The sequence below is a fragment of the Empidonax traillii genome, unplaced genomic scaffold, assembly GCF_003031625.1.
Source record: "Empidonax traillii isolate 1590-97213 ecotype Southwest subspecies unplaced genomic scaffold, ASM303162v1 scaffold636:size371350, whole genome shotgun sequence".
Classification (NCBI taxonomy): Eukaryota; Metazoa; Chordata; class Aves; order Passeriformes; family Tyrannidae; genus Empidonax; species Empidonax traillii.
In genome coordinates this window covers 6,025-31,527 of record NW_020955829.1, presented here as the reverse complement: position 1 = coordinate 31,527, position 25,503 = coordinate 6,025, and the positions used below count along the sequence as shown (strand labels likewise).

Below are 25,503 nucleotides of genomic sequence, written 5' to 3'. Positions count from 1 at the left end.
AATCCTGAGGTTCATCTGCCGGGGCCAAGCACGCTTGGACGGTGGCAGCGAGGTCCTCAGGACGTAGATGGATTGCCTTCTGGGCTAACGAGCTCCATCTGCCCGGGGAGGGGCCCCGATCGGGAATCGAACCCGGGTCTCTGCAGTGACAGTGCAGTGTGTTTTCCTCTACACCACCGGGGGCTCCCAACGAACTGATATAGTACATCTCATCCCTAAGTATACCCAGAAATGCAACCAGTTGATATACAAAAAGCTCATAGTTCATGCAGAGAAACACAGATCTTCCCAGGGATGCAATTCACCAGTTTAGAGATGCCAAAAATAAGCTGCAGTGAAAAAAAAAAAAATAAAAACAGACTAGAGTAGCCAACCAGGAATCTAGATGCATTAGACTCTGGTCAGGACACCCCAGATAACTCTATTTTTGTGTCTGTGGGACATGGGTAGGACTTTAAATGCCCTAATTTGGATCTTGGGTTTATGTGCCAAAAATTACCCTGTGCACTATTTGCTTGGATATTATATCAGCTCAAATAAGGTGGAGATATGCTTCCTACTTCATCCACCGTTCTGCTCTTTGGGGTATCCAGCTGGAGGATCTGCCTCTGATGAAAAAGTGTGAGGAGGTAGGGATACAGGCCACATGTAACACCATCAGCCCTCACCCTGGCTGACAAAAAGTGACTTTGAGTAACTTTCCTTCCTCTCATTTGGCTGTTTTGTAAAAGCTTTCAAATTAGTAACTCATATTATTATTAGAAAGCAGGAGGGAAATATGTGTTCCTTGTTTACCACTGGACTAATTGTTCAGAGCTGTATGGTTCTTATCTCTATAGCAGCTGTAAACTCAAGATTGATGGATTTTAACTGCAAAATGTTATCAGAATGACAGCATTAAGTGCCCCCTGGCTTCTCTCACACTAGCAAAGTTCATAGACTTCTGGAACAACAAACCAGAGTCCTATTCCAAAGAGGTATCTGCACATGCACGTACACGTACAGACAGCAGGTCTACCACACTGATTTCCTTTGCTTTTGGTTTTAACAGCCCGGGCCAAGATCTTGCTGCATGTTGTTAACTACCTCTCCTGGTATATTTACTGTCAGCCACGCACAGTCCTCGAGTTTTAATAAGAGGAAACAGTTAATAGGTATCTGCAGCAGCAATCACAAAAGGATGAAGTTGAGGGACCAACTCTGGTAAATCAACAGCAGTAGACAGTTCTCATGATTAGTGTGGCAATCAGGAAATTACAGTTTAATGTGTTTGCTGGAGGAAGGAGCACGAGAATCCTTCATGTACTTTAAAAACTAATTAAAACCCTACTGCCCCTTTTCAGTATTCAGGCACTCAAGGCTGCTTCCCGGAGCCCTGACAGCTGCTTTCTGCAAGGTAGAATAAAAATAAACATCACACCCCTGCAGCCCCACAGACTTGACAATTGCGTTCTCAGGGCACATAGAGTAGGAGAGGCTTTTGCAAAACCTAGCTCTTAGGTATCAGGTGCAAATGCACCTCCCATGGTTACATGGTTACATGGTTACATTGTTAAAGTGACTTTCAGGTAGTCCCTTGGTCCTGAAATGGCTGCTGAACCAGGCAGCAGAGACTATTAACATAACCCTGGATAAAAAATGAAGAGAACATTAATCTCCTCTCAAACTGATAAGCACAAAAAAAACCACTCCTGTGAAATTAATGCAGGCATAGCAGAGGTAATAAACCATAATACACAAGCAGAAAAAGAGGGTTCAGGCTGGCACAAATGACTGCAGCATTCAAGAAGGTTTGCTCCTGTTTCAGGAGGGCCAACCCCTGTCCCTGGATAGGTACAGCTGCTCCATCCCCTGGGGGGCATGTTTGAGCCTCCCAGAACTGCAACACCTGGGTAAGAGACCACATAGGAAACTGGAGTTGCAATAGGCTCCACCCTATATCCAAAAAGCTGAATTTGTGTCTTTCTATTCTTCTTCTCTTGTGGACCATGTAGAAAATTGTATGGAAGAACTGCTAGAATGTGATAATTTAGAAAAAAAAAGGGCAGTACTTTAGCAGCAGAAAATCGGCATTGATGACCTTCATCACTGTTCCAAAATCTTTGCTTTATGTTATCTTCTATATGCCATCCCTTTAGACAAATATCGTACAACAACTGTGGTAGCTGTGAGGAGTTACAGAGAAAACAGGGGCTTTATTTGTTAATGAGGGTTCCACTTGCCCCTGCATCTCCAGCTGGTTGCTGCTTTATATATGGACCAGGGTTTAGGGCTAAATCCTTTCTCAAGCCTTGCTTTGTCTGTCCAATACTCAGGCATACTGGCCCATGTCTGGGGCCCCCTGGGATGCTTATGGCCAGGCTGCAGAGCAGCAGCATCTCCCTGGGGCAGGAAGTGGGCTGGCCTTGGCATGACTTTCCATTCAGAAAACATCTTCGACCACCTTTCTGCCACCTACAACTAGCTGCAGTATCATCAAGCTTAAACACACACAAAATAAAAGTATCTCACATGCCTCTGAAAAGAGGCTGTTGCTGGCAAATGATTGCTAAAAATAGCCCTATGGTAGTCTGTGAGAGCACCTGGAGGTCACTTACGGAAGGAAGCAAAGAATTCTCTTCGCCGAACTTGGTTTCCAGCCATCACAGCAAGGACAGAACTTTTTAAGTTTAATTTCTGTGTGGTTCTAACAAAATCCCAACTGCAGACAGCATGGTCCTCACTGGGCTCAATTCCCCTCCTAGACAGAGCAGGAGATCCTCCCTTTTTTGCAGAGAAGCAGGTAGGAGGATATTAATTTAAATGAATTTTAACTTAATTAAATTTCCCCTGCTAATTTACATTAAAAAGGGGAAACTGTTTCAAAAAACTCACAAAACTTTCATAACCCTTAACCTGTAAGAGTTGTATGGCTTTTTTCTAAACATGCCCAAAAGCACCACTGGATTGCCCCAGACCAAGTGATAAACACTGAAAAAAAGTCCAGCAATGACACAGCTGGGCTGAAAATTAGGAACAGCTGGTCAGAGAAAGCTAGGCATTCTCCCTCTCCTCTGTCTCCTCCTTTCATCTTTGGATTTTCTCATAAGTTCTTGTTCAAATGGATGCCATCCCATGGGAAAATGACAAAAAAAGAAAAAAAAGCGCAGACACTATTACTCAGTGAGGCCAGTAATAGTTGTAAGGGAAGAAAAATTCTTCATGGGAATCCCCTACATCTGAGAAGCCGAAGCAAAAATTCACCAGGGAAAAATTCATTGCTGTCAGTTCTGCAGACAATGTCTTTTATCCATGTGGGAGCCTGCATTTATCCAGTTTTCATTACCCACAGATGGCACAACAGCAGTAAAACGGAGCAGAGAAGAGTCACTAGAAATGCCCAGAGAAAGTAATAATAACAGTCAAAGATATAATTTCTTTGTTTGTTCCATTATGGATATGTACCCTTTGAAAGAGGCCTATCTAGTCCTGGACTAGAATTGGATGTACAGGAGTGGCTCAGAATTCTCACAGCACTGATCCCATAGCACTGAAAAGGAGTGAAAATTTCCCCAGCAAAGATGAGAAATCCTCTAAACTCTGAAGCAGCATCTGCATACTTGCAGATGTTGTGGCAGAATAAATGTCCATCATATGCAATACTACCTGAACCTCTCCAAAAAGTGATACCCACCCCACCACCCCCAAGCAGTAGCAACCTCAGCATTGCTCTGGTGGTCTTTGGTTCCCTGAAATTTTAGCATGACTTCACTACCCTCTTATTGATCATTAGATGAGTGCTGATTAATGACTCCTAAGAGAGTGCCTCTCATCAGACCTCAAAAAGATCCTCACAGGCTCACGGATCTGCCGTTGTGCAGATACCAGGAGAGAAGCTTCTAAGAATATTAATGCTTATGGCCAGGGCTTCTGGCCAGAGACACCTTGGGAAGCCTTACTGTGGTCTTGCAGTGTTCAAAGGGAGACTATAAAAAAAGACGGGGACAGGCTTCTTAGCAGGGCCTGTTGCAATAGGACAAGGGGTAAGGGTTTTAAACAGGAAGGTCAATTTAAATTAGATATAAGGAATAATTTTTTTACAACGAGAGTGGTGAAACATTGTCACAAGTTGCCCAGAGAGGTGGTGGATGCCTGATATCTAGAAACATACAAGGTTAGACCTGACCGGGCCCTGAGCAACCTGACAGAACTGAAGAGGACCCTACCCATGGCAGGGGGTTTGGACCAGTGGGCCTTTAAAGAACCCTTTCAACACAAATTATTCTATTATTTTATGATTCCACAGCCCCTCTTACCGAACTGATAGAAAGTGGGTGGATGCAGAGTACGATAAGGGCTAGCAGTGCCCAGCACAGAGGGGCGTTCAAGGGGTCCCCACAGCATGCACTGAAACCCCGACAGCGGTGCACACACCCCCTGCCCGCCGGGGAGAGGGCACCGGGAGCCCCAGCACCGGGCAGGGCAGGGCAGGGAAACCCCCCCGGGGCGCGGCAGGGAACTACCGACGGGGACGCCGGAGAGGCGAGTACTTCCCCCCGGGAAAAACGCCAAGTTCCCTCTCGCGCCGGCATCTTTCCTCGCCTCCCCTCCGACGCCCCTTCTGGGCGGCCCCAGGTGCCCCGCCCTCCCTGCCAGTGCCGGCGGCGCCGAGCAGGATCAGACCCGTCGGTTGGGCTTCGACTGACTGGAAATTCCCGTCCTGCCTGGCTCCTCCCCCGCAGAAATCCCCTGGCCGCTGTGTATATGCGAGGCGCCGCCGCTGCCGCCGCTCACTCGCAGCGCCCTCAGCTCCGTCGCCATGATCAGCGCCCGCCGCGCCGCCGAGCCGCCCGCCATGGAGGGCTACGAGCACCCCAAGAAGGACCGCCAGGGCGGGTTCCCGCTCGACGATCGCCACGACAGTGGCTTGGACTCCATGAAGGAGGAGGAGTACCGGCAGTTAGTGAAGGAGCTGGAGGACATACGGCTGCAGCCCCGCGAGCCGCCCGCCTGGGCACAGCAGCTGACGGAGGACGGGGACACGTAAGTGGGGGTTGAGACGGGGCGGGGGTGGCTCGCACACGGTGGGGGACGCGGCTCGACCGGGACGGGGCAGGACGTGCTGCCGGCGGGAGACGCCGGGCTGGGCCGCGCCGCGGCGGGAGGGAGGGAAGGGAGGGAGGGCGGAAAGTCCCTGGAGTGGCGCCAGGGAGAGGCGGCTCCCGGGCCGCGGAAAGCCCCGGCCGCGCCGAAAGCCCCGGCTTGCGACACCCGCGCGTGACCCTGCCCCGGGCCCGCCGCGGGAGTTTGGGGGGGTTGCCGTGGCATTGGGGGGGGGGGTGTTAACGTATGTCGCTTAATTATTCTTTTTTTCCCCTGCAGTTTTCTCCATTTGGCCATTATTCACGAGGAAAAAGCCCTGAGCCTGGACGTGATCCAGCAGGCAGCCGGCGACCGGGCTTTCCTGAACTTCCAGAACAACCTCAGCCAGGTACTTTCACCTCCACAGCTCCAAATCCGGATCAGCCCTAGCTACCCCCACACAAGGCCTCTGGGAATTCCCCCAAAAAAGTCCTTTTAATTTTTTTTTTTTGTTGTTTTGCTTTAATTGATGGAATCAATTGAATCAAAGCCTACTTTAATCAAAGCCTGCATTCGGGAAAGTCCCCAGCTGGCTCCAGCCAGTGTTAGTACAATGCTTCCTCTCCCCTGAGAGAGTGGCATTTAACGCCCACATTTTTCAAATATGATGCAATGAGTTGCATCCCTCTTTATTGAGATGTTAATGATACCCTTCATACAGATTGACTGTTCGGTATCCCTAAGTTCATTACTTCCACAGGAAAGGGCAACTATACAATATCTTGGGAAGCATAAAGAACTGAGTTTATGGGGCGTGCTATTAGCTGGTGGCAAAAATCTCCAAGTGGTCGAGAGGTCTGCTTGTCCAGATGTTACTGCCAAGTTTGCAGTGTAACTTACAGGCTGTTTTTTCTCTCTTTCGTGCAGACTCCTCTTCACCTGGCAGTGATAACTGATCAACCTGAAATTGCTGAGCATCTTCTGAAGGCCGGATGCGACCTGGAAGTCAGGGACTTCCGAGGAAACACCCCCCTGCACATTGCCTGCCAGCAGGGCTCCCTTAGGAGCGTCAGTGTCCTCACACAGTACTGCCAGCCACACCACCTCCTCGCTGTCCTGCAGGCAACCAACTACAAAGGTACAGGCAAACTGCTAAACAGTTTATCTCGCTGTGCTGCACTAAGGGTAGAGTTGGTGTCCTGCAGATCTCAAAGATCTCTGGAGAGGTAGAGTAGAATTATGCCCATTTGAGAGTTGAGGAGCCCTAAGCACACAGCAATGTGTGACTTCTTTAAAATGCCACTGTCTTGTAGGCCTCCTCAGTGTTGATTATTGTCTCTCATGGCTTTGAATTTTGCATTTTTAGTAAGCACTTTTGCCATGCTCCTTCTTTTTTTGGTTGCAATAAGTTGCAGTCAAGCACTGGAATAAAACCTCTAAGAAATCTTTTCAAAATCCAACCTTGTTATTCATACTCACTGGAAGCTGGAAAACTCTTCTGAAAATCACCCTTTTGCCATGGATGAATTGCAAATTTAGGTATCATCCTGGCCTATCATTTTGACTTCTAAGAAATTATGAGGCACTGAGTTAGACTTACTCAAATTTTCCCTTTGTTTGCGTTTTGCAGGACATACATGTCTTCATTTGGCATCCATTCAAGGATACCTGGCTATTGTCGAGTATCTGCTGTCCTTGGGAGCAGATGTAAATGCACAGGTATGTAATGTGTACCGTGACTTTAACTGACTGGGGCTGTGTAGACTTCAGAATCAACAGATCTGGCAACAGCTCTGCCTCTCCTAACATGCCAAACCTTATGTTGTTTTCACACAGGAGCCGTGCAATGGCAGAACAGCGCTACATTTGGCTGTTGATCTGCAGAATTCAGACCTGGTGTCACTTCTTCTGAAACATGGGGCAGATGTGAACAAAGTGACCTATCAGGGCTATTCCCCGTATCAGCTCACATGGGGAAGAGACAACTCAAGCATACAGGAAAAGCTGAAGCAGCTGACCACAGCTGACCTGCAGATGTTGCCAGAAAGTGAGGATGAGGAGAGCAGTGAATCGGAGCCTGAATTCACAGAGGATGAAGTAAGTAGCTGTTTCCATCTTTTCAAGGGAAAGGGAAAATCCTATCTTGTTTTTTTTTGTTGCTGCTGCTCTGACAGCATGCCCCAGTAACCTCTTGCTGTATAACAGGCATGTATAAATAAGGTCATGCTGTCAGCAGTCAGCAAAATGGCAGTTGGGGCAAGCATATAAATAGAGTAAGAATAAAATGTAAAAAATAACACGAGGGAATGGAGGTTAACTTCATGCAACATGGTTCTCTGCACACCGTTCTGTGGCTGACACAGAACCTCATGAGATAAAATTCAAGTTAATGGGTGGTTTTCTCCTCTCCAGCCTTTGTTTTTCTATCATTTTGAGTGCTGTTAAATGGCAAAAGTAACCATTTTGGTGTAAAAAATTTTAAACACTGCTGAAGTCTGGGCATGCAGAATTTGGCTGTTGTCCCAGAGTGGATGTGATACTTTCAGTAAGATTTTTGCATTAACAGCTTTTGGTTTTTTTCTTGCAGCTTATATATGATGACTGCCTTATTGGAGGACGACAGCTGGCATTTTAAAGCATGTGAAGTGACTCTATACATATGTACAGGAAAAGGACTGACTTTCTTCATTTAAAAAGAAAGTCGCAATGTGGAGAGAAAAACCAGGAAGGAAATGCTACACTGCCCAGCAAGGAGAAGGAGCTCATAATTTTAACAAGACAGTTCCAGGACCTGCCCTGTGTTTAAGTACAGCAGTGGGATGTGTAACAGCAGTAGAGATCTGTGATTATTCACACCACCTGATAAAGAGCCATATAGCCCATTTTCTCAGCCCTACAGAGGCAACAGACTACACATCCAACCTGCTCATTACAGAGAGCCTTCTTGTGGCATTAAGTACTGCGAGGAACACGTGTACTTTCATGGCAAGGTGGACTCATACCAACACCCCTTCTTCTCAGAGCCTGTGTGTTAATTTGTGTTGTGCTGGTGGCAATCCCTGGCCTTACTGACTGACCTCAGGTCGAGGTCACTGCTCTTAGTGGGGCATTCCAGGTGGAGGAGTTGGACCAAGGGACTGGTGACCTCCTGGCTTGTAGGAGAAAGTAGCAATAATGTGAACTGTGGGCATTGGAAACAGTGTGTTTCACACCATGTGTGTCATAATTGCTACACTTTTTAGCAGTTGTATATTGTGTAAATAACTGTACATTTTTTGTTTATAATTATTTTGGTACATGTAAGATATGTATTTATTAAAAAAAGTCAGATTACTGTACTTAGTCTGTGAAATGGTTAATTGCCCGCCTCCTTGTCCTGAGATCATGGGAATCTGCCTGGTTTGCTTTTCAAGAAACATTTAACACCAAGTAAACCAATGGAGTCACAGTCTCAGGGGTTTTAGGTGGTTCACCTCAGCAGTGATAAGACATCTGAGCAGCTTGCAGCTCTCAACCCTTCTGCTGCAGCTAATTTTGGAGGCAGACGTAGGTGTTGTTTCCTGCACCCATGGCAGCAGGCGGGCTGTGGGGCTGGGATTCCCCCTCTGTCACCCAGCACCAGGCTCCCCGCCCGCTAGAGTGGGGGTTTTTATGCTGTTTGTGGCAGCTACCTGACCGCTTCTGCTCTCATAGCACCTTTTGTTCCAACTCCAGTACTTGGCAGCTCTTGCCAGGAGGATGGAGGTTTGCAGCACCAGCCCTGTGTCTGCTCACCTCTTGTTTATCTCCTGGCCCAGCTCCAGCTGGAACTCTGACGCCTTTGGAATTTCCGAAGGGGATTTCCGTGGGAAGAGTGAACACACCCAGGGTGCTTCTACCCCTGACATTCAGGTAGGGGGCCTCCCCACTTCCCCACTGCAGGAGCTACAGCTATTCTTGTCCAATTCATAGCAGTAAAGGATGTGGCTTTAATCCCCTTCAGTTATTCTTCAGGTTTCTCTCCGGCGCTCAGGGAGACAAGAGTCATTTCACTCAGGTCCTTGCCTACACCTCATTATCTGCTGGCAGCACATCACAGCACAGGGCTACTTTCGGATAAATTATAGCCCGTTGTGTGTCCAGGTAAAGGATGAGCTGTGTGAAGGGTGACCATGCCCTGTTTCTTCTGTGCTGTACCCCCTGGATGGGAACAGGGAACAGTGACGCAGGACGGAGTTCTGCCAAGAATGTTGGCCAGGGGACTTCTGTGCGGCTGGCATCTGGCCTAGCTCAGGCTACTGGAGAACACTATGGCCCCATGTTCCAGAGGAATACCCATTCCTTTTTCTGCCCTGCTCTTCCCAAGGGTTCCTGACACATGACCTGCTCTAAGGAGGGCTCAGTGGTAGGAGGAAGAACACCACAGCGTGCTTCCTAATTTGCATGGGAGCCAAAGGTCATTGTGGAAAGTTTTATATAAAATTGTCATCCTGAGTCACTTTTATTTCCCTTCCCCTCTAATTGCATAAGTATAACCCAGGTGTATGCACTGCAACTTCCTTCTGGCAGACAGGGCCACATCTGCACTGCAAACCTGCAAAGTTTTCCAGGTGTGGGGCTGGATGAGAATCTGCCAAAACCACCTTCTTGTCGAGGACTCACCCTGCACTCTGACCAACCACTAAATCTGAGCTGGGAGTAGCGATTGAGGGGGTTTGTTCACTTGCAGCTACAGGTTTTTCACTAGCAAAGAATTGCAAGTGATTCCACGGCTGGAAATAGAAACAGCAATGCTCCACTCAGTTTCCCCTTGCAAGGCAGGCTGGAAATGCTGTCAGGGTACTGCAGAGGCATTTACCAGCTATAGCCATCAGTGCTCTGAAAGTGCTTGGGTACACAGCTGGACCTGCTATGCAAATACTTAAATAGATACCATCTGAATGCAAATACTTCTCATTTGAAAGCCAGAGGGATGAAGAAAAATGCAGTTATCAGTAGTACCAGGCTGGTCTAGTAGTTTCGGAGGCAGTGGCACGTTCTCTGCTGCCCATTGCAATATTTACATAAATAGTATCTAGGAAGGCACTTCTATAATCTTGCAAGAATTCTGCAATGACTTAATAAATTAAGTAAATGTTTTACTGTACGAGGAAGTTCTGCAGCTAAACAAATCATTGCCAAAATACCACATGCTGGTTTTGCTACTGTTTGCCTCCACCAGTCATGCAGAAGTAACCGCGTAACGTATGCAGAGGAACCACAGGTAAAGCAAGTAGGTTGGAGGCTAATGTGAGAATATGTGTTTGTTAGCAAAATAGGTTGGGGCACGTTGTGTATTTGTGCTTTGCTAATGCGGGATTACTCAGTGCAGAGTTTTGCCTGTTCACTGGATTATATAGCAAGATTGTCCACTGCAGGACACCTTCCTGCACCCCTGGTTTCAAACATGTGCCCTTAATGGCTGCATGTCCACTGTTTCTGCCCTTTCCACACCTGCACCTTTAGAAAGACCTTCTGAGAGTGTTTCTGGTGATAACCTGCCTTCAGGATGTCGTCTCGGCACTCTGGCAGATATGTTGCATGGTCCCATTCCTTGGACACGGAGCAAGAACTCCATATGCATTTATTCTTCCACCATCACTTTTTCCTTATTCAGACAGCATGGCTGCTATTTGCAGAGCACATTAGCTTGTCCTTGCTTCTACTGCCAGTGCCTCCCCATACTGGTCCAATGTTCAAAATTCTCTCACAAGCACTTTTACCACCTGCCTTATGTGGCTCTGCAAGCTTCAAGAGCAGCCTTACTACTGCAGATCAAGGTCCTGTGAAGTTCAAATTTAGTTTCATAACTGACATGCCTGTGTCCTCTGCTCTTACTGCCCTTGGCACTCATATCTGCCTCTGCCTGTTCTTTTCTCCTTTCCTCCCTTTCCACAGGTTCCCCCCCCCCCGCCTTCATCTGCAACACCAGCTCATTCACCTGTCATTACATTACACAGCATGAGGTTACATTTTTTTCCCAGCCTTTCCCTGCTGCCCATTCTTGTAAATCTCTGAAAATCCCGCAGGGATATTCCCATACTTCCTTATATTGCACACAAAGAACAGAACTCCCCATTTCCTCCCACACCCTCCTCTTTCTGCTTGCATTACAGCTCACTGCAGACTTTTCTCAGCATAATCATAAGCAAGGGGACACCTTCAGTCCCTGCTCTCCTGCCTTTCACCCTTCTCAGCATCAGCCCTGGACTTCTCAAGAACCTTACTGTGGTGACAGATAAAATACAGATCTCCAGGGAGGTGACGTTGAACAGCAGAGCTCAAGGCCTGATTTTTCCCCCAGTAATTTGGAGCCCATCTCTTCCATTCACTGCAGCTTTGTAAAGTGTAAAAAGCAAACTCATAAGGCAACCCTATACCTAGTGACATGCACAGGGAAGCTGCGTTCTCCCACTGGCTACAGTGCCAGCATGACCTCTACAGTCATGAGCAGAAACGTTTCACCATCCTCCCCGCCTGCTTGTTCTGCTGCTTCTCAGGTTATGGTGCTCCTTGCACAGCTTGGGCTGTGTGACCTGTTTGACACATGGATGTAGATGTCTCTGCTCCCTCAACAAAGAGAGGTGGGATGGGCAGCCCAAGGAGCTGCCTGCCTGCCTTATTGCTGATGGGCTTGGACATCCCAAGGGGCCACAGTCCAAACTTAGAAGCCTTAACTTTTACTGTCTTTCTCTTCCTCCTTCAGCCTTTTGACATTATGAAGGGGCTCTCCATTTGAGTACTTAACATTTTACACTGCAAGAGAAACTATAGATCTAGGCAGGGGCCAACAGACAGTGTTTACCAACCACATGTCCTGCATCCAGCTCTGGTGGACACAGGTACCTGCCTACCCCAGCAGGACTTGACACAGAAGAAGGCAGTGAGGCCACCAGGCCACCAGAGTAGCAGCTCCACTGCTGCTGGCTTTGCCCCACAGCTTCAGTTCAGATCTGGATGAGCAAGATGGTTGAGTGAGGAAAGGAAAAGGTGAAACCAGCAAGAAAACCCAAGGGAAGACACCATGATCTCCAAGGAGGAGGACAAATGGCATTTGTGACTTGTTTTAATGGGAAATTTTCAATGGTAGTGGACTCTGGGCCAGGCAGAGGCCCAGCAGAGATAATTTTTCTGTAGAAATTCAGCTGTGAAAATAATTAAGCACCTGGTTGTTCCTAGAAGAAAGAATTGCAAAACAGATGCAGAGGTGGCAGAGAGGAATCTCTCCCTGGACGAAAGGCTGCCCTCACTTCACGTGACAGGAGGAAGGGCTTTATCCAGAATTGCTGTGCTCCCAGCACCAGTGCTTTGCTGGAGAATGAGAACTGCACAGTATCCCAAGGGATAAGGGAGCAGGAAGGCCCTGTCCCCTCACACCAGTCAGAACAGCACATGCCGGCAGGAGAGCTGCTGCACAGCCTCTCCCCTTCTCCAGCAATTGCCTGTCAAAGCTCTGGCATTGTTCACCTCCCTGTCCCTTCAGATGGCTCTCTGAAGCATTAACAAGACCCAAAGGCTCCCTTTAAATGCTTACACATTTACCAGGCCATAATGCAAGAAGTCCAGAGAGGCTGAAACAGAAACTCACTCTGATACCCTGGAGGTTTGACTGCCTGCCCTCACCTTTCTCCAGCCCTCAGATTTTCCCAAGACTGTCTCCTTGTTCAATTTTCCAAACAGGACTTTCCAGTCCTGTCTGAAGAGAGCTGGGGTTTTCCCTGCTCACTCCTTTCTGCAGTTTCACCCTCTTACAGCTGCCATGAGCCATGGCACCAAGCTCCATTGCCTCTCCAGGTACAGGAATGCAGCCTCCTGCCTGTCCACTACCAGCCCTAAGGGCTTCCTTGCTCTGAGGAACAGGCGTGCACCCTTTTAATTTAAATCCTTTTTCCACTTGCAGTTTTAGCTAATTCAGATTACTTTTCTTGTGCATCTTTCAAGGTAAAATTTTCATCTCTCCAGCTGAAAGCAAAATGTGAGCAAACACATGCTTCAAGAAAGAGCCTTAAAACACAAATATTTTTAGCAAACATGCACCCCTAGAAGGGCACTCAGCTACAATTAGAGTGCAACACTTAGCATGGTTAATTATCGCCCCTGGGTTTCAGTAGCTTGAAGGAGGGAATTTCCCAAGGCCCTTCAGAAGGTCTCTGTGAATGCTGCTGCTCCGTTTCAGCGACACTCTTTGTTCTTACTGGGGAGTGCCCGGAGGTCAAGTGAGAGGCAGCTCCCCCGGAGAAGCATGGACCAGTGTTAAAAGAGAGCCGGTCCGTGGGGTTTGCTCCCGCAGTGTGGGAGGACCCGTGCTGTGTTGTGTGGGAAAAGGACACACCATGTGTCAGTCAAAGCTCTGAAAGTGCTGAGCTGAGGAGGACTGAGTCGGTTAGGATGCCTGCCCAGCCCATGCAGCACACAGAATGAAACCACTCTCTTTTTTCCATTTTTTCTGAGTGGACGGGTTTCCATTCCAGCATGCGTCAAGGCTGGCGTTTCTGGATTTCATCCAAAAACTTAGATCTATCAGCAGCTTCTCTGAGAATTTGCCCCGGCAAACAAACAAACAAGCCCTCCCACAAGCTGCGTGGAGGCTCCTTACCCTGGGCTCTGCCAAGCATAACTTGGGGAAAACATTCCCAAGGAGAGGGATTCAAACCACCTACTGACCCTCAATCACACTTGACCCCCATCTCTTCTCTAACAGCCTATAAAGTAGGCTGTTGGAGTAAAAAAAAAAAAAATTAGTGAAACATCCAACATCTTCTGTCTGTCCATTCACCCCAGACCTCTCCATGCTCCCATCCTTGCAGCTTGACCCCTGACGGTAGCAAGCTGAAATGCCTGGTGCCGCGCTGCTGGACTACCCCACTATGGCAAGGGAAACCTCTCAAACCACCATGCCTCCTGCCCTGACAATCACTCTTGTGGGACAGCACTCAAATCCGTGTAAACTGAAATAAAGACGTGGAAACAGGGTTAGCTCTATAGCAGTGTGGGAGGCTGGCAGGCTTGAGCTGCAGTAGGCCAGGTTCAAACAGAACAGGGGCACGTTCAGCAACTGAAATGGCAAGAAGGCGGCAGTGCCACCAGGATGCAAAAGCTAGGTGGGACAGCAGCAGCAGACAAGGGTCCAGCAGGTCCCCTAGGTCCACTGCTGAGGTCATCTCATCCCTTTCACAGCCCAGCCACAGCACTTCTCACATAGAAATGCTTAAGCTTTCCCCACAGCATCCTCTCCTCTGTTGTGATAGACTGAAATGCTGTTAATGTCTTAAACACTGTCAAAATCATAGAAAGACTTTTTGTCAAACTGCAAAGAAGCAACTGCCTGTCTGGGACCATCAGAGCATCCCCCCCTCAAAAAATACACTTTCTGACTGGAATTTGGGCTGTTACAGGAACTTGAGATAAGACTTTTGTCCAGTTATCTCAGGTCGGAGGAAAAGTAAACAAGGCTCAGGGAAGAAGAATATCTCTGTGTTAAGAATCAGCTCTAGCTCGGCTTACCAGGTGGTAGAGGAGGCGGGGGTTGGGTGTGTGATGGTGAAATCTCTCCACACCAAAGAGGAGTAAACCCCCTCTTCAGGAAGACCATGTCCACACAGGACATTCCCATGAGAGGCAGCTGAGGAGTCATAAACCATCACAGACCCTCAAAACACCCTTCAGGTTCATTCCTTAGGCCTTCCACCAGCAGAGGACTGCACATGATCCAACTGGTGCAACAAATCCAGAGCCTGTCATGAGAGACTGCAAAGCTTCAATGCCCAAGGGAGGTGCCGGGCATCTCCTGAACATAAATTAATCCACTGGACTCTATGTTTTGCAGGACCCTTACCACCAAAAAGACTAGAAGAATAGGACTCATGGGACACCTCTGAATTCCACAGTGTGGCGATATATTTTCTATTTAATCTCTCTCTGTCACTCTTTCTTTTCCCCCTCCTGCCCCTCCTTTTCCCTATTTCTCTCTCTCTCTCTCTCTCTCTCTCTCTGTCTGCCTCACATTTACTGTCAAATAAAACACATTTACTGTTAAATAAAATCCATACTATTGACTTTGGCACATGGTCTCATTTGCACCTTAATTCAAGCAGAGGCATTTCTAATAATTTTAATAACTGAACCATAACACTTGGTCTCTGCACCAGAGGAAGGGAGGAAAGCAGGTCCAGGGAAGACAAGGACTTCAGGACATGTGCTTTCTCTTCCTCGGTGATGGCACACAAAGCCAGTTTCTCTTCTCCACACTGCTGACTGCCAAGGTGATCCAACCACCCACTTCCCTCCATGAGCCCCTTTTATCTGAGGGGATCATAAAGTAAGGAACTGATAACTTTGTTTCTGTTTCCAAAGAAGTCCAGGCAAAGGAGAAAAGGGAAATTGCAGGTTACTCAGCAGTTGACTTTCTTCCATGAGCAGTTCCAGGCACTTGTTGATGATCAATCAAGCCTTCCTAGCATGGTGCTCTGGAAAGACTCTCTCTAAAAACATCTGTACTGAGGGGCAGCAGACAAAAGGAGGGAGCTGCATCCATGCACTGCACAAAAATAGAGCACCTCTTTAGAGCACATGGCAGCTCCATGCCACAAGTAGGGCTGCAGACATTTCTCCCAAAGATGTGTATGTGTAAAACATGTGAGCCCAATTGCATTGTAGTATCCTGGGAAAGAGTGCCAATATCTCCAAATTTTCTGCTTCAAATTTAAGAACAAGTAGAATAATTCAGAGCAGCCTTTTTGTTTCTTTTTTTTTTTCCATTTTGCAAAGGAAATATTTTGCTCTCCTTTATTTTAGTTAGAAACAATGCATTTTTTAAGAAATTCATATGATTAAAATCATATTGAGGACTTCCCAATTGAAAGAGATCACTTCTTTAGATTCAGAAAATAAAAATTTATTTAGTCTTTTTTCTTACTCATTGGAAACTTCAGGTGTTTGTTTTCTCACTCATCCAAAAAATGTTTTCTCCTAAATGTCTGTGATTGTGACATAGCAGATTTTTCTCTTCCACTCTTCTCCTGAGTCATGTGAACTCGGCATACCTTCATCCTGGGGCTTACCATGCCATCTCTGAAAAGCCAACCCTCTAATTTGTATCCAATTACCATCTATATAATAGCTATTAAACTCCTCATACTTGTACATACTTCATTTCTCCTTAGAGCTAGCAGCCTTCCATCAGGGCTCCTTGGCTGTCTCTCGCCCTCACATAAACCAGCCTCCAGGAGCTCTTCAGAAAGGGAAGTTCAAGCTGGTGCAGAGTGATGGAGCTGCTTTGCATGGGATTGCATTTAACCTTTTTTTATGAAGCAGTGGTGAGAAAGAGAGGCAGTGATGATACAAGCAAATATCTGCAAGGCATCAAGGCTTCAGCAGGGAACCTGATTAGCCCTATGGTCCCTGAGCTGCATGGTTGTGACTTAGGATTGATGTGGATCTTGCTGCAATGACTGACTGCTCTCCTGGCAGTGAAGTAAGGGCCTTTATCCCATCAATACTAATTGGGGTTTTTTGACTCCTACTCAGACAGGATTGAAATATGTATTGAAAATCTGCCCTTAAAAGTGAGAGCTCAACATCCATGGCTGCTTTACAAGAAATGTAGAAGAAAGAGGAAATTGTTTGAAGTGTATGCATGTGTCATGAGCTGCATCAAGCTGCAGATACAATGAGTCTTCTCATACGTAGTGCAGCAGCTACACTGGTGTCTCTCTCCCTCTTACAGCTGCCAGCTAAATTATTTCCTGTAGAGTTATGATCATACACCCAATGAACTTGCTCCTGCATAAACCTAGAGCATCTCCCTTTTGCTGACTGGCAATCTTCTGGGTCTTCCGTCCATACACAACACCTCAGAGATCTCATGTGCAATGTCAGATACGTTGCTGGCACAGTTTTGAGAGTCCCCAGAAGGGGCCTCCATGAGAGCTGTGTTCTTCCAGCATCTGTCAACTGGGACTGCAGATGTTCTGAGAGAAAACTCCCTGCTAGAAGCCAGGACAGAGCAGGCTGATCAGTACTAAAGGAATGAGGGAGAGGGAAAGAAACATTTTTGCTAGGAAACAGCCAGCAATTTAAATTAGGAATTGCAATAACAGCAGTGAGTCTGACCAAATGTGGTGTTAGCCTCTCAAAGTACTCACAGTACAAATGCTGAAAGTTATCAATAGGAAAACTCAGGTACAGATAGCCAGCAGTTTATGCTGCACCATAGGAAGGCTCAGCCTGCTCCTTAACAGAACTGAGGACAACAAGAAAGTAAAACATCACTTCTCCTTAAAAGTACCTTCTAGTAACAAGTGGCACAGACTGGCAAAGGCCAGGTCTCGCTCCATCTTTGCTGTTCATCATATGTGTGACTGAGGCAAAGCCACTGCCACCCCATGCAGATCTTCTGCTCCTCACCTAGGCAGGCTACACGTGCACCTTAGGGCACCATAAACCAGCAGACACAAAATGTTGCTGTAGGACGTGGAGTCATTGCCTGCACCGAGCTTCTGGCCTGCAGCTTCTCTGCCCCAGCTTAGGGCTGTAAACTTCCCAGGGCAGGGACTGCCTTTAAATAGGTGTTTGCAGAGCTGCCTGGAGCATATGGGCTGCTAGTTCTCTCCTCTGCAGACCCACAAGGAATATGAAATGGTAAAACCAACAACTACAGTATTAAAGCAGCTACAAACATACCCCCTTTGATGTTTGCTGGGACAGGCAAGATTTGGGCTGCCATCTGCTCATAGGGCCTCCCTCAGGTGCTGTAGGCTCTACTAAATTAGCAGTGGTATGAGTTAAGGTAAGGTAAAAGGCTGTGGACTCCAGTAACCAGAGGTATGTGGAAATTCAGGAGGATTTCTTGCTGGGCAGGGGCCCTGCAGTGCAACAGGTTTCACCTTTGCTCAGCTCTGCTGCCGGAGGCACCCCATGCAAATGCTGTTCTCTAAGGTTTCACACACGGGACTTTCAGAAGGTTCATGTTCATCAGAAAAAAATGTATAGGATCAAATTTTCCTATGGCGCCCCAAGTAATTTTATTAATCACCAGGAACAAGATCAAATGTCTTTCAACATCGAGAAATTCCACTTAATCACAGTCTGCCCTGCTACGACCTTCTCAGCATCAGATGGAGAAAGAAATGATGCAGCGAGAACCTTAGTCACACTAACACTGCTTTAAGGCTGAGCTGGGGAATGGGATGTGAATCATCTTTGATTTCTTACTTCTAAGGGAAGTTCAGAAGACGCCTGCTGCTCTGAGAGTAAAACACATAAAGCAGTGACAGGTTTTCTTTCCACCTCAGGTCCCTGCTGGGTGCTCCTTCCCTACACTTAGCTGTATCTATTGAAAAAGCCCATCTCTCTTTCAAGTTACTCCTTGGAGATTTGTTTACTGCATCTTAGCAAGTGCAGAGCCACACAGAGCTGTTTCCCAGGGCCAGCTGGCAGAGTGAATTGCAGGGTATTTTCCAGACAATCCAGTTGCTCCTTACAGAGAATTGTACAGATGCATAAGGGCAGTGGGATGTGATGTTGAAAGATAAAAGACCAGCTCCTTGGAAAGGTGTAAGGATGGCAGTGATAGGCATTGCATCACCTCACTTTTGTGTGCCTGCCAGCTTGCAGGAGTCCACTGAGTACATCTGGTACCCAGAACATGGGGAAAGGGGATGCCCACACAAGCAAAGGAGAATGTCAAGACCAGAGGTGCACATCCAGCCTCAGGCTGGCCAGCATGGCAGGAAGGAAGTGACTCAGGATCAGAGGTCATGGCAGAGCTGTTCCATGAAAAATGTTCTCCATGGCCTCTGCTTTTGCCCCCTTGATCTGAGGAATGCAGAAAGGAGTGCACCCCATGACAACATGGGGCTCTGCAAACTGTCCCTCTCCCAGGGATAACTGAGTAAGGCTTGCTCCGAGGCACTATAATACGGGTAGCAGAAACCCTTGCTGCATAGGACAGAGGGCAGGGGGAAACAGCTCGAATACTTTACCCCTCTCTCTTCCACTGGAAAATGCATACCCACAACTCCCCATGGGTGCAGCCCCTCAGGAAAGGAATAAAAACCTTGCTAGAAGAATCCAGCATTTTTAATCTAGATATGCTTTGAGCAAGGCTTAGGTAACACTTAGATAGAGAACTGGAGCTGAACTCTTAACACTCCCCCCAAAGCTTCACCCTGCTCCTGCCTAACTAAATGTTAAGATCTGGGGCAGGCTGCCCACCAAGTCAGACATGGCTCCCAGCCAAAGCATCTGGGAGCTGCAGCCCTTGCCCCCGCAGCTGGCAGCCAGGCACGCTGCTGTGCCTGCCTCTGCAGGCTGTCTGAAATGGCTGGGTCCAAGTACTAGGCTTGGGCTCTGTGGCCAGGAAAAGCATGTGACTCGTTGCAAGCAAGCTGGGTCATGGTTTGCTGCAAAAAAGTGCAGTGCGTTGCTAGGGACAAATCCCAGAAAGCTGCTTGGGCAGGCAGGGGTTGCCCTATTTCTGTTTGGTGTTTCCTGGCCTGAAGTAAAGGTTCCTGTGCTGAGAGAAGCTGCATGCATGTGGTAAGCCTGGCTGGTTACACTCTTGGCATCTCTGGCACCTGAGGGGACAGTCTGTCCCACAGAGCCAGGGCACTCCAGCCACACTTGTGCTATCAAGAGTCCAGGATTTCCAAACATTCAGGTGACTGGTCACAGCTGCTGTTTTGCTGGGGTTGCTCAATGTCAGCCCAGGGTAACTGGTCTGTGCTCAGGGATCTCCCCCAGGGAAAAGGTCAGAGGACCTCCCCTACAGATTGTTTGCTAAGGATGGACCCGTGCACTGCCCTGTTGGCCCCTTTCCTTTGCCCACAACAGATGTGCCAGTAGGCTGCCACTGTGCTTGGCTAGACTGAGCCCTGATTTGGACAGAAACTTGCCACTAATTCAGCAGCAAGGTCTGCACGTGGAATAGCTTGTCAGTAATTTTGGTATAGCTTTCTTTTTTGTTGCCACAAGTTTGCAGCTTTCCAAACTCAAATGACATGAAAAGGTGGGAATCCCCCTGTCTCCAGACCTTTCTATCACCTGAATAAAGTCACCTCCCGAAACCATCAACTTAGTTACTGCTCTTAGAAGGACACTTGTAGGGACACTCCAGCCACATAGTAATGCCAGTGCTTGGAGACAGGCATCCACCTAGACTGCGGTTACCTACAAGAAGACACAGCTTTTGCTGTTTTAATACCAATTCTCTCCTTATTTGTCCCAGCCCACTACCATCCTAGAGGTTGCCAACCATGGCCAGTCCTGGCTTGTGACTGCTGAAAGTCTGATCACACGCGTTCCTGTGCAAAGTAGGTTTCTCAGCTCACTGAACTCTTGTGTTTCATTTTATTAGGTTTAACAGCTTGGAGGGGATAAATAGGTCTGTTCCTAGAAGCCTTGCCACAGGAGCTGGCAGCCTCTGTTGGCCACCAGAGACGGCTCTGCAGGAAGGGACTGCCAGAAGTTACACAAGCAGGGAAGCCCCTGGCAGGAGATTTTGCAATAATATCTTCAGCATCCAGGACATGGTGACAGGTTCCAAGGTCACGTACCTCTGTCAGCCCCAGCACGTTTACCTGGCAGGTGCTGCAGTAGCTGCACGTGCTCTCTGAGCACTTGCACAACGTGAGAATCAGAAATGTTTTTCCTTGGGCCATCTGAGTTCATGTTTGATCATACTTATACTGCAAAGCAGAGGCCTTGTCCTCAGAGTTGAGCAAACCCATAACTAATGACAAAGATAATCAACCTTGGGCACACGTGGAGGCACTGAGAGAGCTGCTTACATTGCTTGTAGTGCTGCAATTGATTTGCCAGCCAGGCTATTGCAAGCTGTGCCAGGGATACTGGGTTATATGAAAAAAACAACTCGTTAAGCAACAGGATGAGTTTCACCCTTAATAAGGCCACCACAATTACCAGCCCAGAGGTCTTTTCAGTCTGGTGTGTTGTCCAGCCATGAACAATGCTGGAAAGGCTGGGATATAAATAACCTCACCATCACTTGGGCTCTTTGGCAACTAGTAGTTCAGGCCTGTGCAAGGAGATGCTTCTGTCCATGTTGGGGACTGTCTTAACTACCCAGCAGCAGAAGAACTAAGAGCAGTATAATCTAATCCCAACTAGGGCTTATGCTGCAGGGCCTACAGAAATGCATTTTGAAGTGCCACAGGAATATAGCAGCTTTTTCATCCCAGCTTCAGGAAAAATACTTTCTCTCCAGTAGCATAGTGGAAATCAGCTTTTGAGCATGGATCCCAAAAGAGATTTTAAAATGCTAAATCAGAATGCTGGTAGGTTGTAAAAGCCTGTATCCAAAGCTGGCATCTGGAAAGGCTGTGCTCAGAAGTTCCATACCTCCTGCAATGTGTACAGTTCACTAGTGGCTTCTCTCTGTTTGGTTTGGAAGCACTCGAGCAGAGGTCTGCATGGGTGTATGCCTCATCCAAGGACCCTTCAATGGGCCCACTCAACCCCCCCCCCCCCCCACTTCCCTTCCTGGGAGGAAGGACTGTTAGATCTTCCCTCCCTCCCAGCTGAGCAACCTAATCCCACACTCTTGCACACTCTGTTCCTGACCCTACACCACCACCCTGAATCTCTGGAATTAGGGAAGAAAAGGAGACAGTGTGTCCCTTCTTCTTACTCTAAATTTTACCTAGGTGTCAGGCATCATCTTCCATGGAGCTGTGCCTAGGTGCCCTTGGGCTGAAGGGCAAGAAATCCATTTCTCAGGTGGATGCCTTAGCTGGAAGTTGTGTTCACCTGGGACACTGTTACCTTTGGCATATTTTGGGAGGAAAAGAGGAAGGCTGTGAAAGGGCAGTACTGTTCACACCAGACCTGAGGAAACAGCCAGGTCCAGCTGAGTCAGGAGTCTGGATGTTAGGAGAGGCAGATCTTCAGGCAGAACCTGTGCTCAGTGCTTCCAGCTAATTAGCACAGAGCTGGTTTGCTGGTTTTGGCCCCTAGTGGAGAAGTGCAACACTAGGACATGACTTGCTTCAGCCCCAGATTTGTGGGCGGATGATCCTGGTGTGTCTGGCTGCTAGCAGTGCAGCTGGCAGAGAGGGTTGCATGAGCTTTCCTCTAGTTCAAGTCTAACAGAACCAGCCAGGGTGTCCTAGACTAGTTTAAACTATATAAATCTGACCAAAGCAAACACAGGAAACTGCTCTCTAATTACTCCACCAGCCATCTGAGGGGATGCAACTGCCACTGGAAGAGTAAGTAAGAGGAGGGAGACTGAAATCCTCTTCCAGAAGTTTAATTCCAGAGGAATAAAAGTCCTTGTGTCCTTTTGGTCTAATCCATGCAGGAAACCCCTCCTGGAAATATACCAAATTACCAGGACAGGCAGCAGCAGCATCCCTTTCTAGCAGCAGGCAAAAAGGCTTGTGCTAAGCCCAGAGGAATGGAGAGGTAAAGTTTGTGCACTTTCCATATAAAAAGTCAGAGAGGGCCCTGAAGACTTATTGTGGGAATGAGCCAGAGAGACCAGTAGGAGTACTTGGGAGCACAGAGAAGACTGGACATGTGAGAAAGCCCCCCTTAGGGGAGCAGTCGACGTCAGGAGGACACCAGGTAAATAGAAGTTGGACATGCTGGGAGATTGGGGTGCCATGAGAAATTGCTGGGCAAAATGGCAAGTTGAATGACCAAAAGTTTGCTCTGTTGAAACAGAGAAAATTGAGAAAACTGAGAGAAGACTCTGCTGGCTCTCAGTGCTTCACCATGGCAACTGGGAGCATCAATCTTCAGCCCCCTGCAGGCCCTGGGGCCACCCAGCATCAGGGAGGAGAGCCGATGAGTAGCAGGGCTGTCCCAGTGAACAGGTGTTGCCTCTGCTCACATACAAGGGCTCACCTTGAAAACAGGCCTGGCACCAGGTAGACAGGCACCGAGCTCCTGGGCTGGCTGTGAGCCAGAGGAGCCGCACCTCTCTTCAGCCTTTGAGGAGGCTGGAGAGTTGGAGGTGGGGCACTGAAAAGGATGCCAGATGCTCGATGTAAATGCAATCACTTGAACCTGCTGCTCTCACCTTGGGAAATTCCAAGTTCCTTCCACAAATGAAATGTTCCTTTTGCAAGCTTGTTTTGGTGGGGTTCCTGCCTACACTCAGGCTGTACGAACAAAACCAGTGCTGAACGTAAAAGTATCCATCCTGTACTATATGCAGGCTTCCCTTCTTGTGTTAACCATGGTGTGACAGCTACCCTCCATTTCCTCAGTAACATGCTCAGTTAAATCTTTGCAATGTGATCGGCATGTGCCATCAAATGTGAGGGTCCTCTGACGTTTCCCACATCAGCTGCTGACAGATAGGTGTTCTGATGACTCAGCTCTCATGACCTGTTGCTGCTCATCAAGGAGGGTTTCACCATTTCCACTCTAATTATCTAAGCCAGTAAGGCATGTGTTTGAGCTGATATTTCTCTGCTTCATGGATGCTTTATGTCACAGCTGAGCTGACATCTTTATACCATTTCCTTAGAGGGTAGAGGTGAATTTGCCTTGAAGTCACTGTAACCAGTAACATGCTGCACCGAGCATGGCCACTGCAGAAGGGCTGTGAAAGGAAAGATCCAAATCCTGAAGTGGGAGAGGATCCAACTCTGGAGGAGCAAAAAGCACGTGCCAGCGTGCAGTTGCCATGCAGCAGTCAGACAATCTTTGGTTTTGAAGTTATCTACATGACATGTCCCACAATAGCTGTGAGAACCCAGGACAGCTTCTCAGTGAGGATCAGAACTGGGGGCAGAAACACAGAAACTTGCAGAAATTGAGCAGTGGGGGAAAGCCATTGTCAAGCAACCAAAGCAGGTCAGGGCAGAGAGGTTCAAATGAAGACATTTGCTATCATCAGAGCAAAATTACCCCGAGATCAAGCTGATACAATTTCTAGCTGAATGTACTGGATTTCAGTGCAAATGGGTGTGCCATGCAGATAATTTTTTTTAAAAGTTGGGTTTTTCCCCCAGAAAGCAGAGTGTTTCCTGTGGTAACTTGCAAAGAAAAACTCCTGTTCTTGAATTTGGAAGAAAAACTTTTCCCCAGGGAGAGTCCCCAGTGGAGCCTGGGAAGAAGGCTTTCTGTTGAGCTTGGGATAATCTTTCTGTCCTCGTACTCTTTTTCTTTTTTCTTTTTTTTTTTTTGTTTCACATGTGCCTGGCTGCTGCAGAAGCTGGGGGAGAGGCTGCTATTGCAGCTCCCATGGAAGGCTGCAGCAGTGGAGCTGTGCCAGTGCCGGCGCCAAGCCACCCATCCAGCCTGGACTGTGGTTTTCTGGGGAATTACCCAGACCAAAGTAAACACAGCACATACCTGATGGGTCTTCCTGATGGGTCTTACTAAACCATTTCTTACTTCCCTAATGCAGGCAGGCAGTGTCCTCTGCCACTCTCAAGTCCAAGCCAGGACCAAGCCACGGGCCATGAGGAGGGTGCTCCCATGGCCCACCACACCAGGGTGTCTCCAGGCAGCTGAAGGGAAAATTACTCACAGCGCAATAAAGCACACAAGGTGCCTTATGCCATTTTCTGCTTAATGCGAACTTCGCTAGGGCTCTTCTCATCCACTTCCATAGTGATTCAAGCGGAAATCAGTCAGGACCTGATTTCCACTGAGAGTACAGCCTCGGAGGGCCGTGCGCTGATTGGAAGGTCAGTGATTATCAGTCATGTTCCCCATCCCAGTCCCATTTAACCCCCCGTAGCACTCTGCTGCTCTGAAGCACTGCAGAAGCAGAAGGTTTGGCCTGCAAGCTGAGCTGAGATGCTCTCTCCTAGTCTAAGTGTCACTTGGGGTCTCCCCCATTCCTGCTGATCATTTGCCTGGAGGAGGAAACACCTGAGGATGTTTCCAGCAAGCCTGTAGGACTTGGGTGGAAAACACACATATCTAAAAGTCAGAGCGGTTAGTTAGGAAAAAAGGATAAAAACCAATCCCACAGGGACTGCACAATGGATGTGCTGCAGTCCTTACATGAAAACAAGACACACTCCTCCCATTTTTTCAGGCAATTTTCCCTTGCAGCTGAACACAGCAAGAGACCTTGGTGATAAAACATTTCCCTGGACACACTTCCCCTCCCTTCTTTTTTTTCCATTTTTTTCTGTTTGGTTGTTTGCCTTTTTTGTCCTTTTTTTTCTTCTGCTTGGTTGTGTGTGACAACAGCTGCTTTAGGAGGAAAGCATCGCTGTGGCCTCAGTATCCACTGGTTGAGCTTACTCAGCTTCTCCTCAAGGGGATTTCTAGGGGAAAATGATCAGCATTGTGACTAAAGCAGCTTCCCTTCAGCAGCAAGTAAATAATCTCTGACCTCCAGAAGAGAAGCAAGTGAACTTTGCCAGGATGAACTATTTCACATAGTCCATGGTAATGCCTTGGTCCTTGTCCTTGTCCTGCTTGCAGTCATTCGAG

At 47.8% G+C, this 25,503-nt stretch overlaps 1 protein-coding gene across 1 annotated transcript; it reads left to right on the top strand.

Moving 5' to 3' along the window:
* The first annotated feature begins 4,684 nt into the window (after positions 1-4,684).
* On the top strand, positions 4,685-7,728 carry NFKBIA (NFKB inhibitor alpha). Its single transcript, XM_027899071.1, has 6 exons — positions 4,685-5,022; positions 5,362-5,470; positions 5,989-6,199; positions 6,692-6,780; positions 6,898-7,158; positions 7,649-7,728. The coding sequence occupies exons 1-6, from the start codon at positions 4,799-4,801 to the stop codon at positions 7,694-7,696; spliced, it is 942 nt and encodes a 313-aa protein (XP_027754872.1). The 5' UTR covers positions 4,685-4,798; the 3' UTR covers positions 7,697-7,728.
* Positions 7,729-25,503: the final 17,775 nt, after the last annotated feature.

Bases quoted from the DNA above. Each gene is read 5' to 3' on its own strand.
- NFKBIA (XM_027899071.1), top strand. From the start codon at position 4,799: ATGATCAGCGCCCGCCGCGCCGCCGAGCCGCCCGCCATGGAGGGCTAC. The intron at 6,200-6,691 runs GTACAGGCAAAC...TGCGTTTTGCAG, and splicing joins GCAGGCAACCAACTACAAAG to GACATACATGTCTTCATTTG. The intron at 6,781-6,897 runs GTATGTAATGTG...GTTTTCACACAG, and splicing joins GAGCAGATGTAAATGCACAG to GAGCCGTGCAATGGCAGAAC.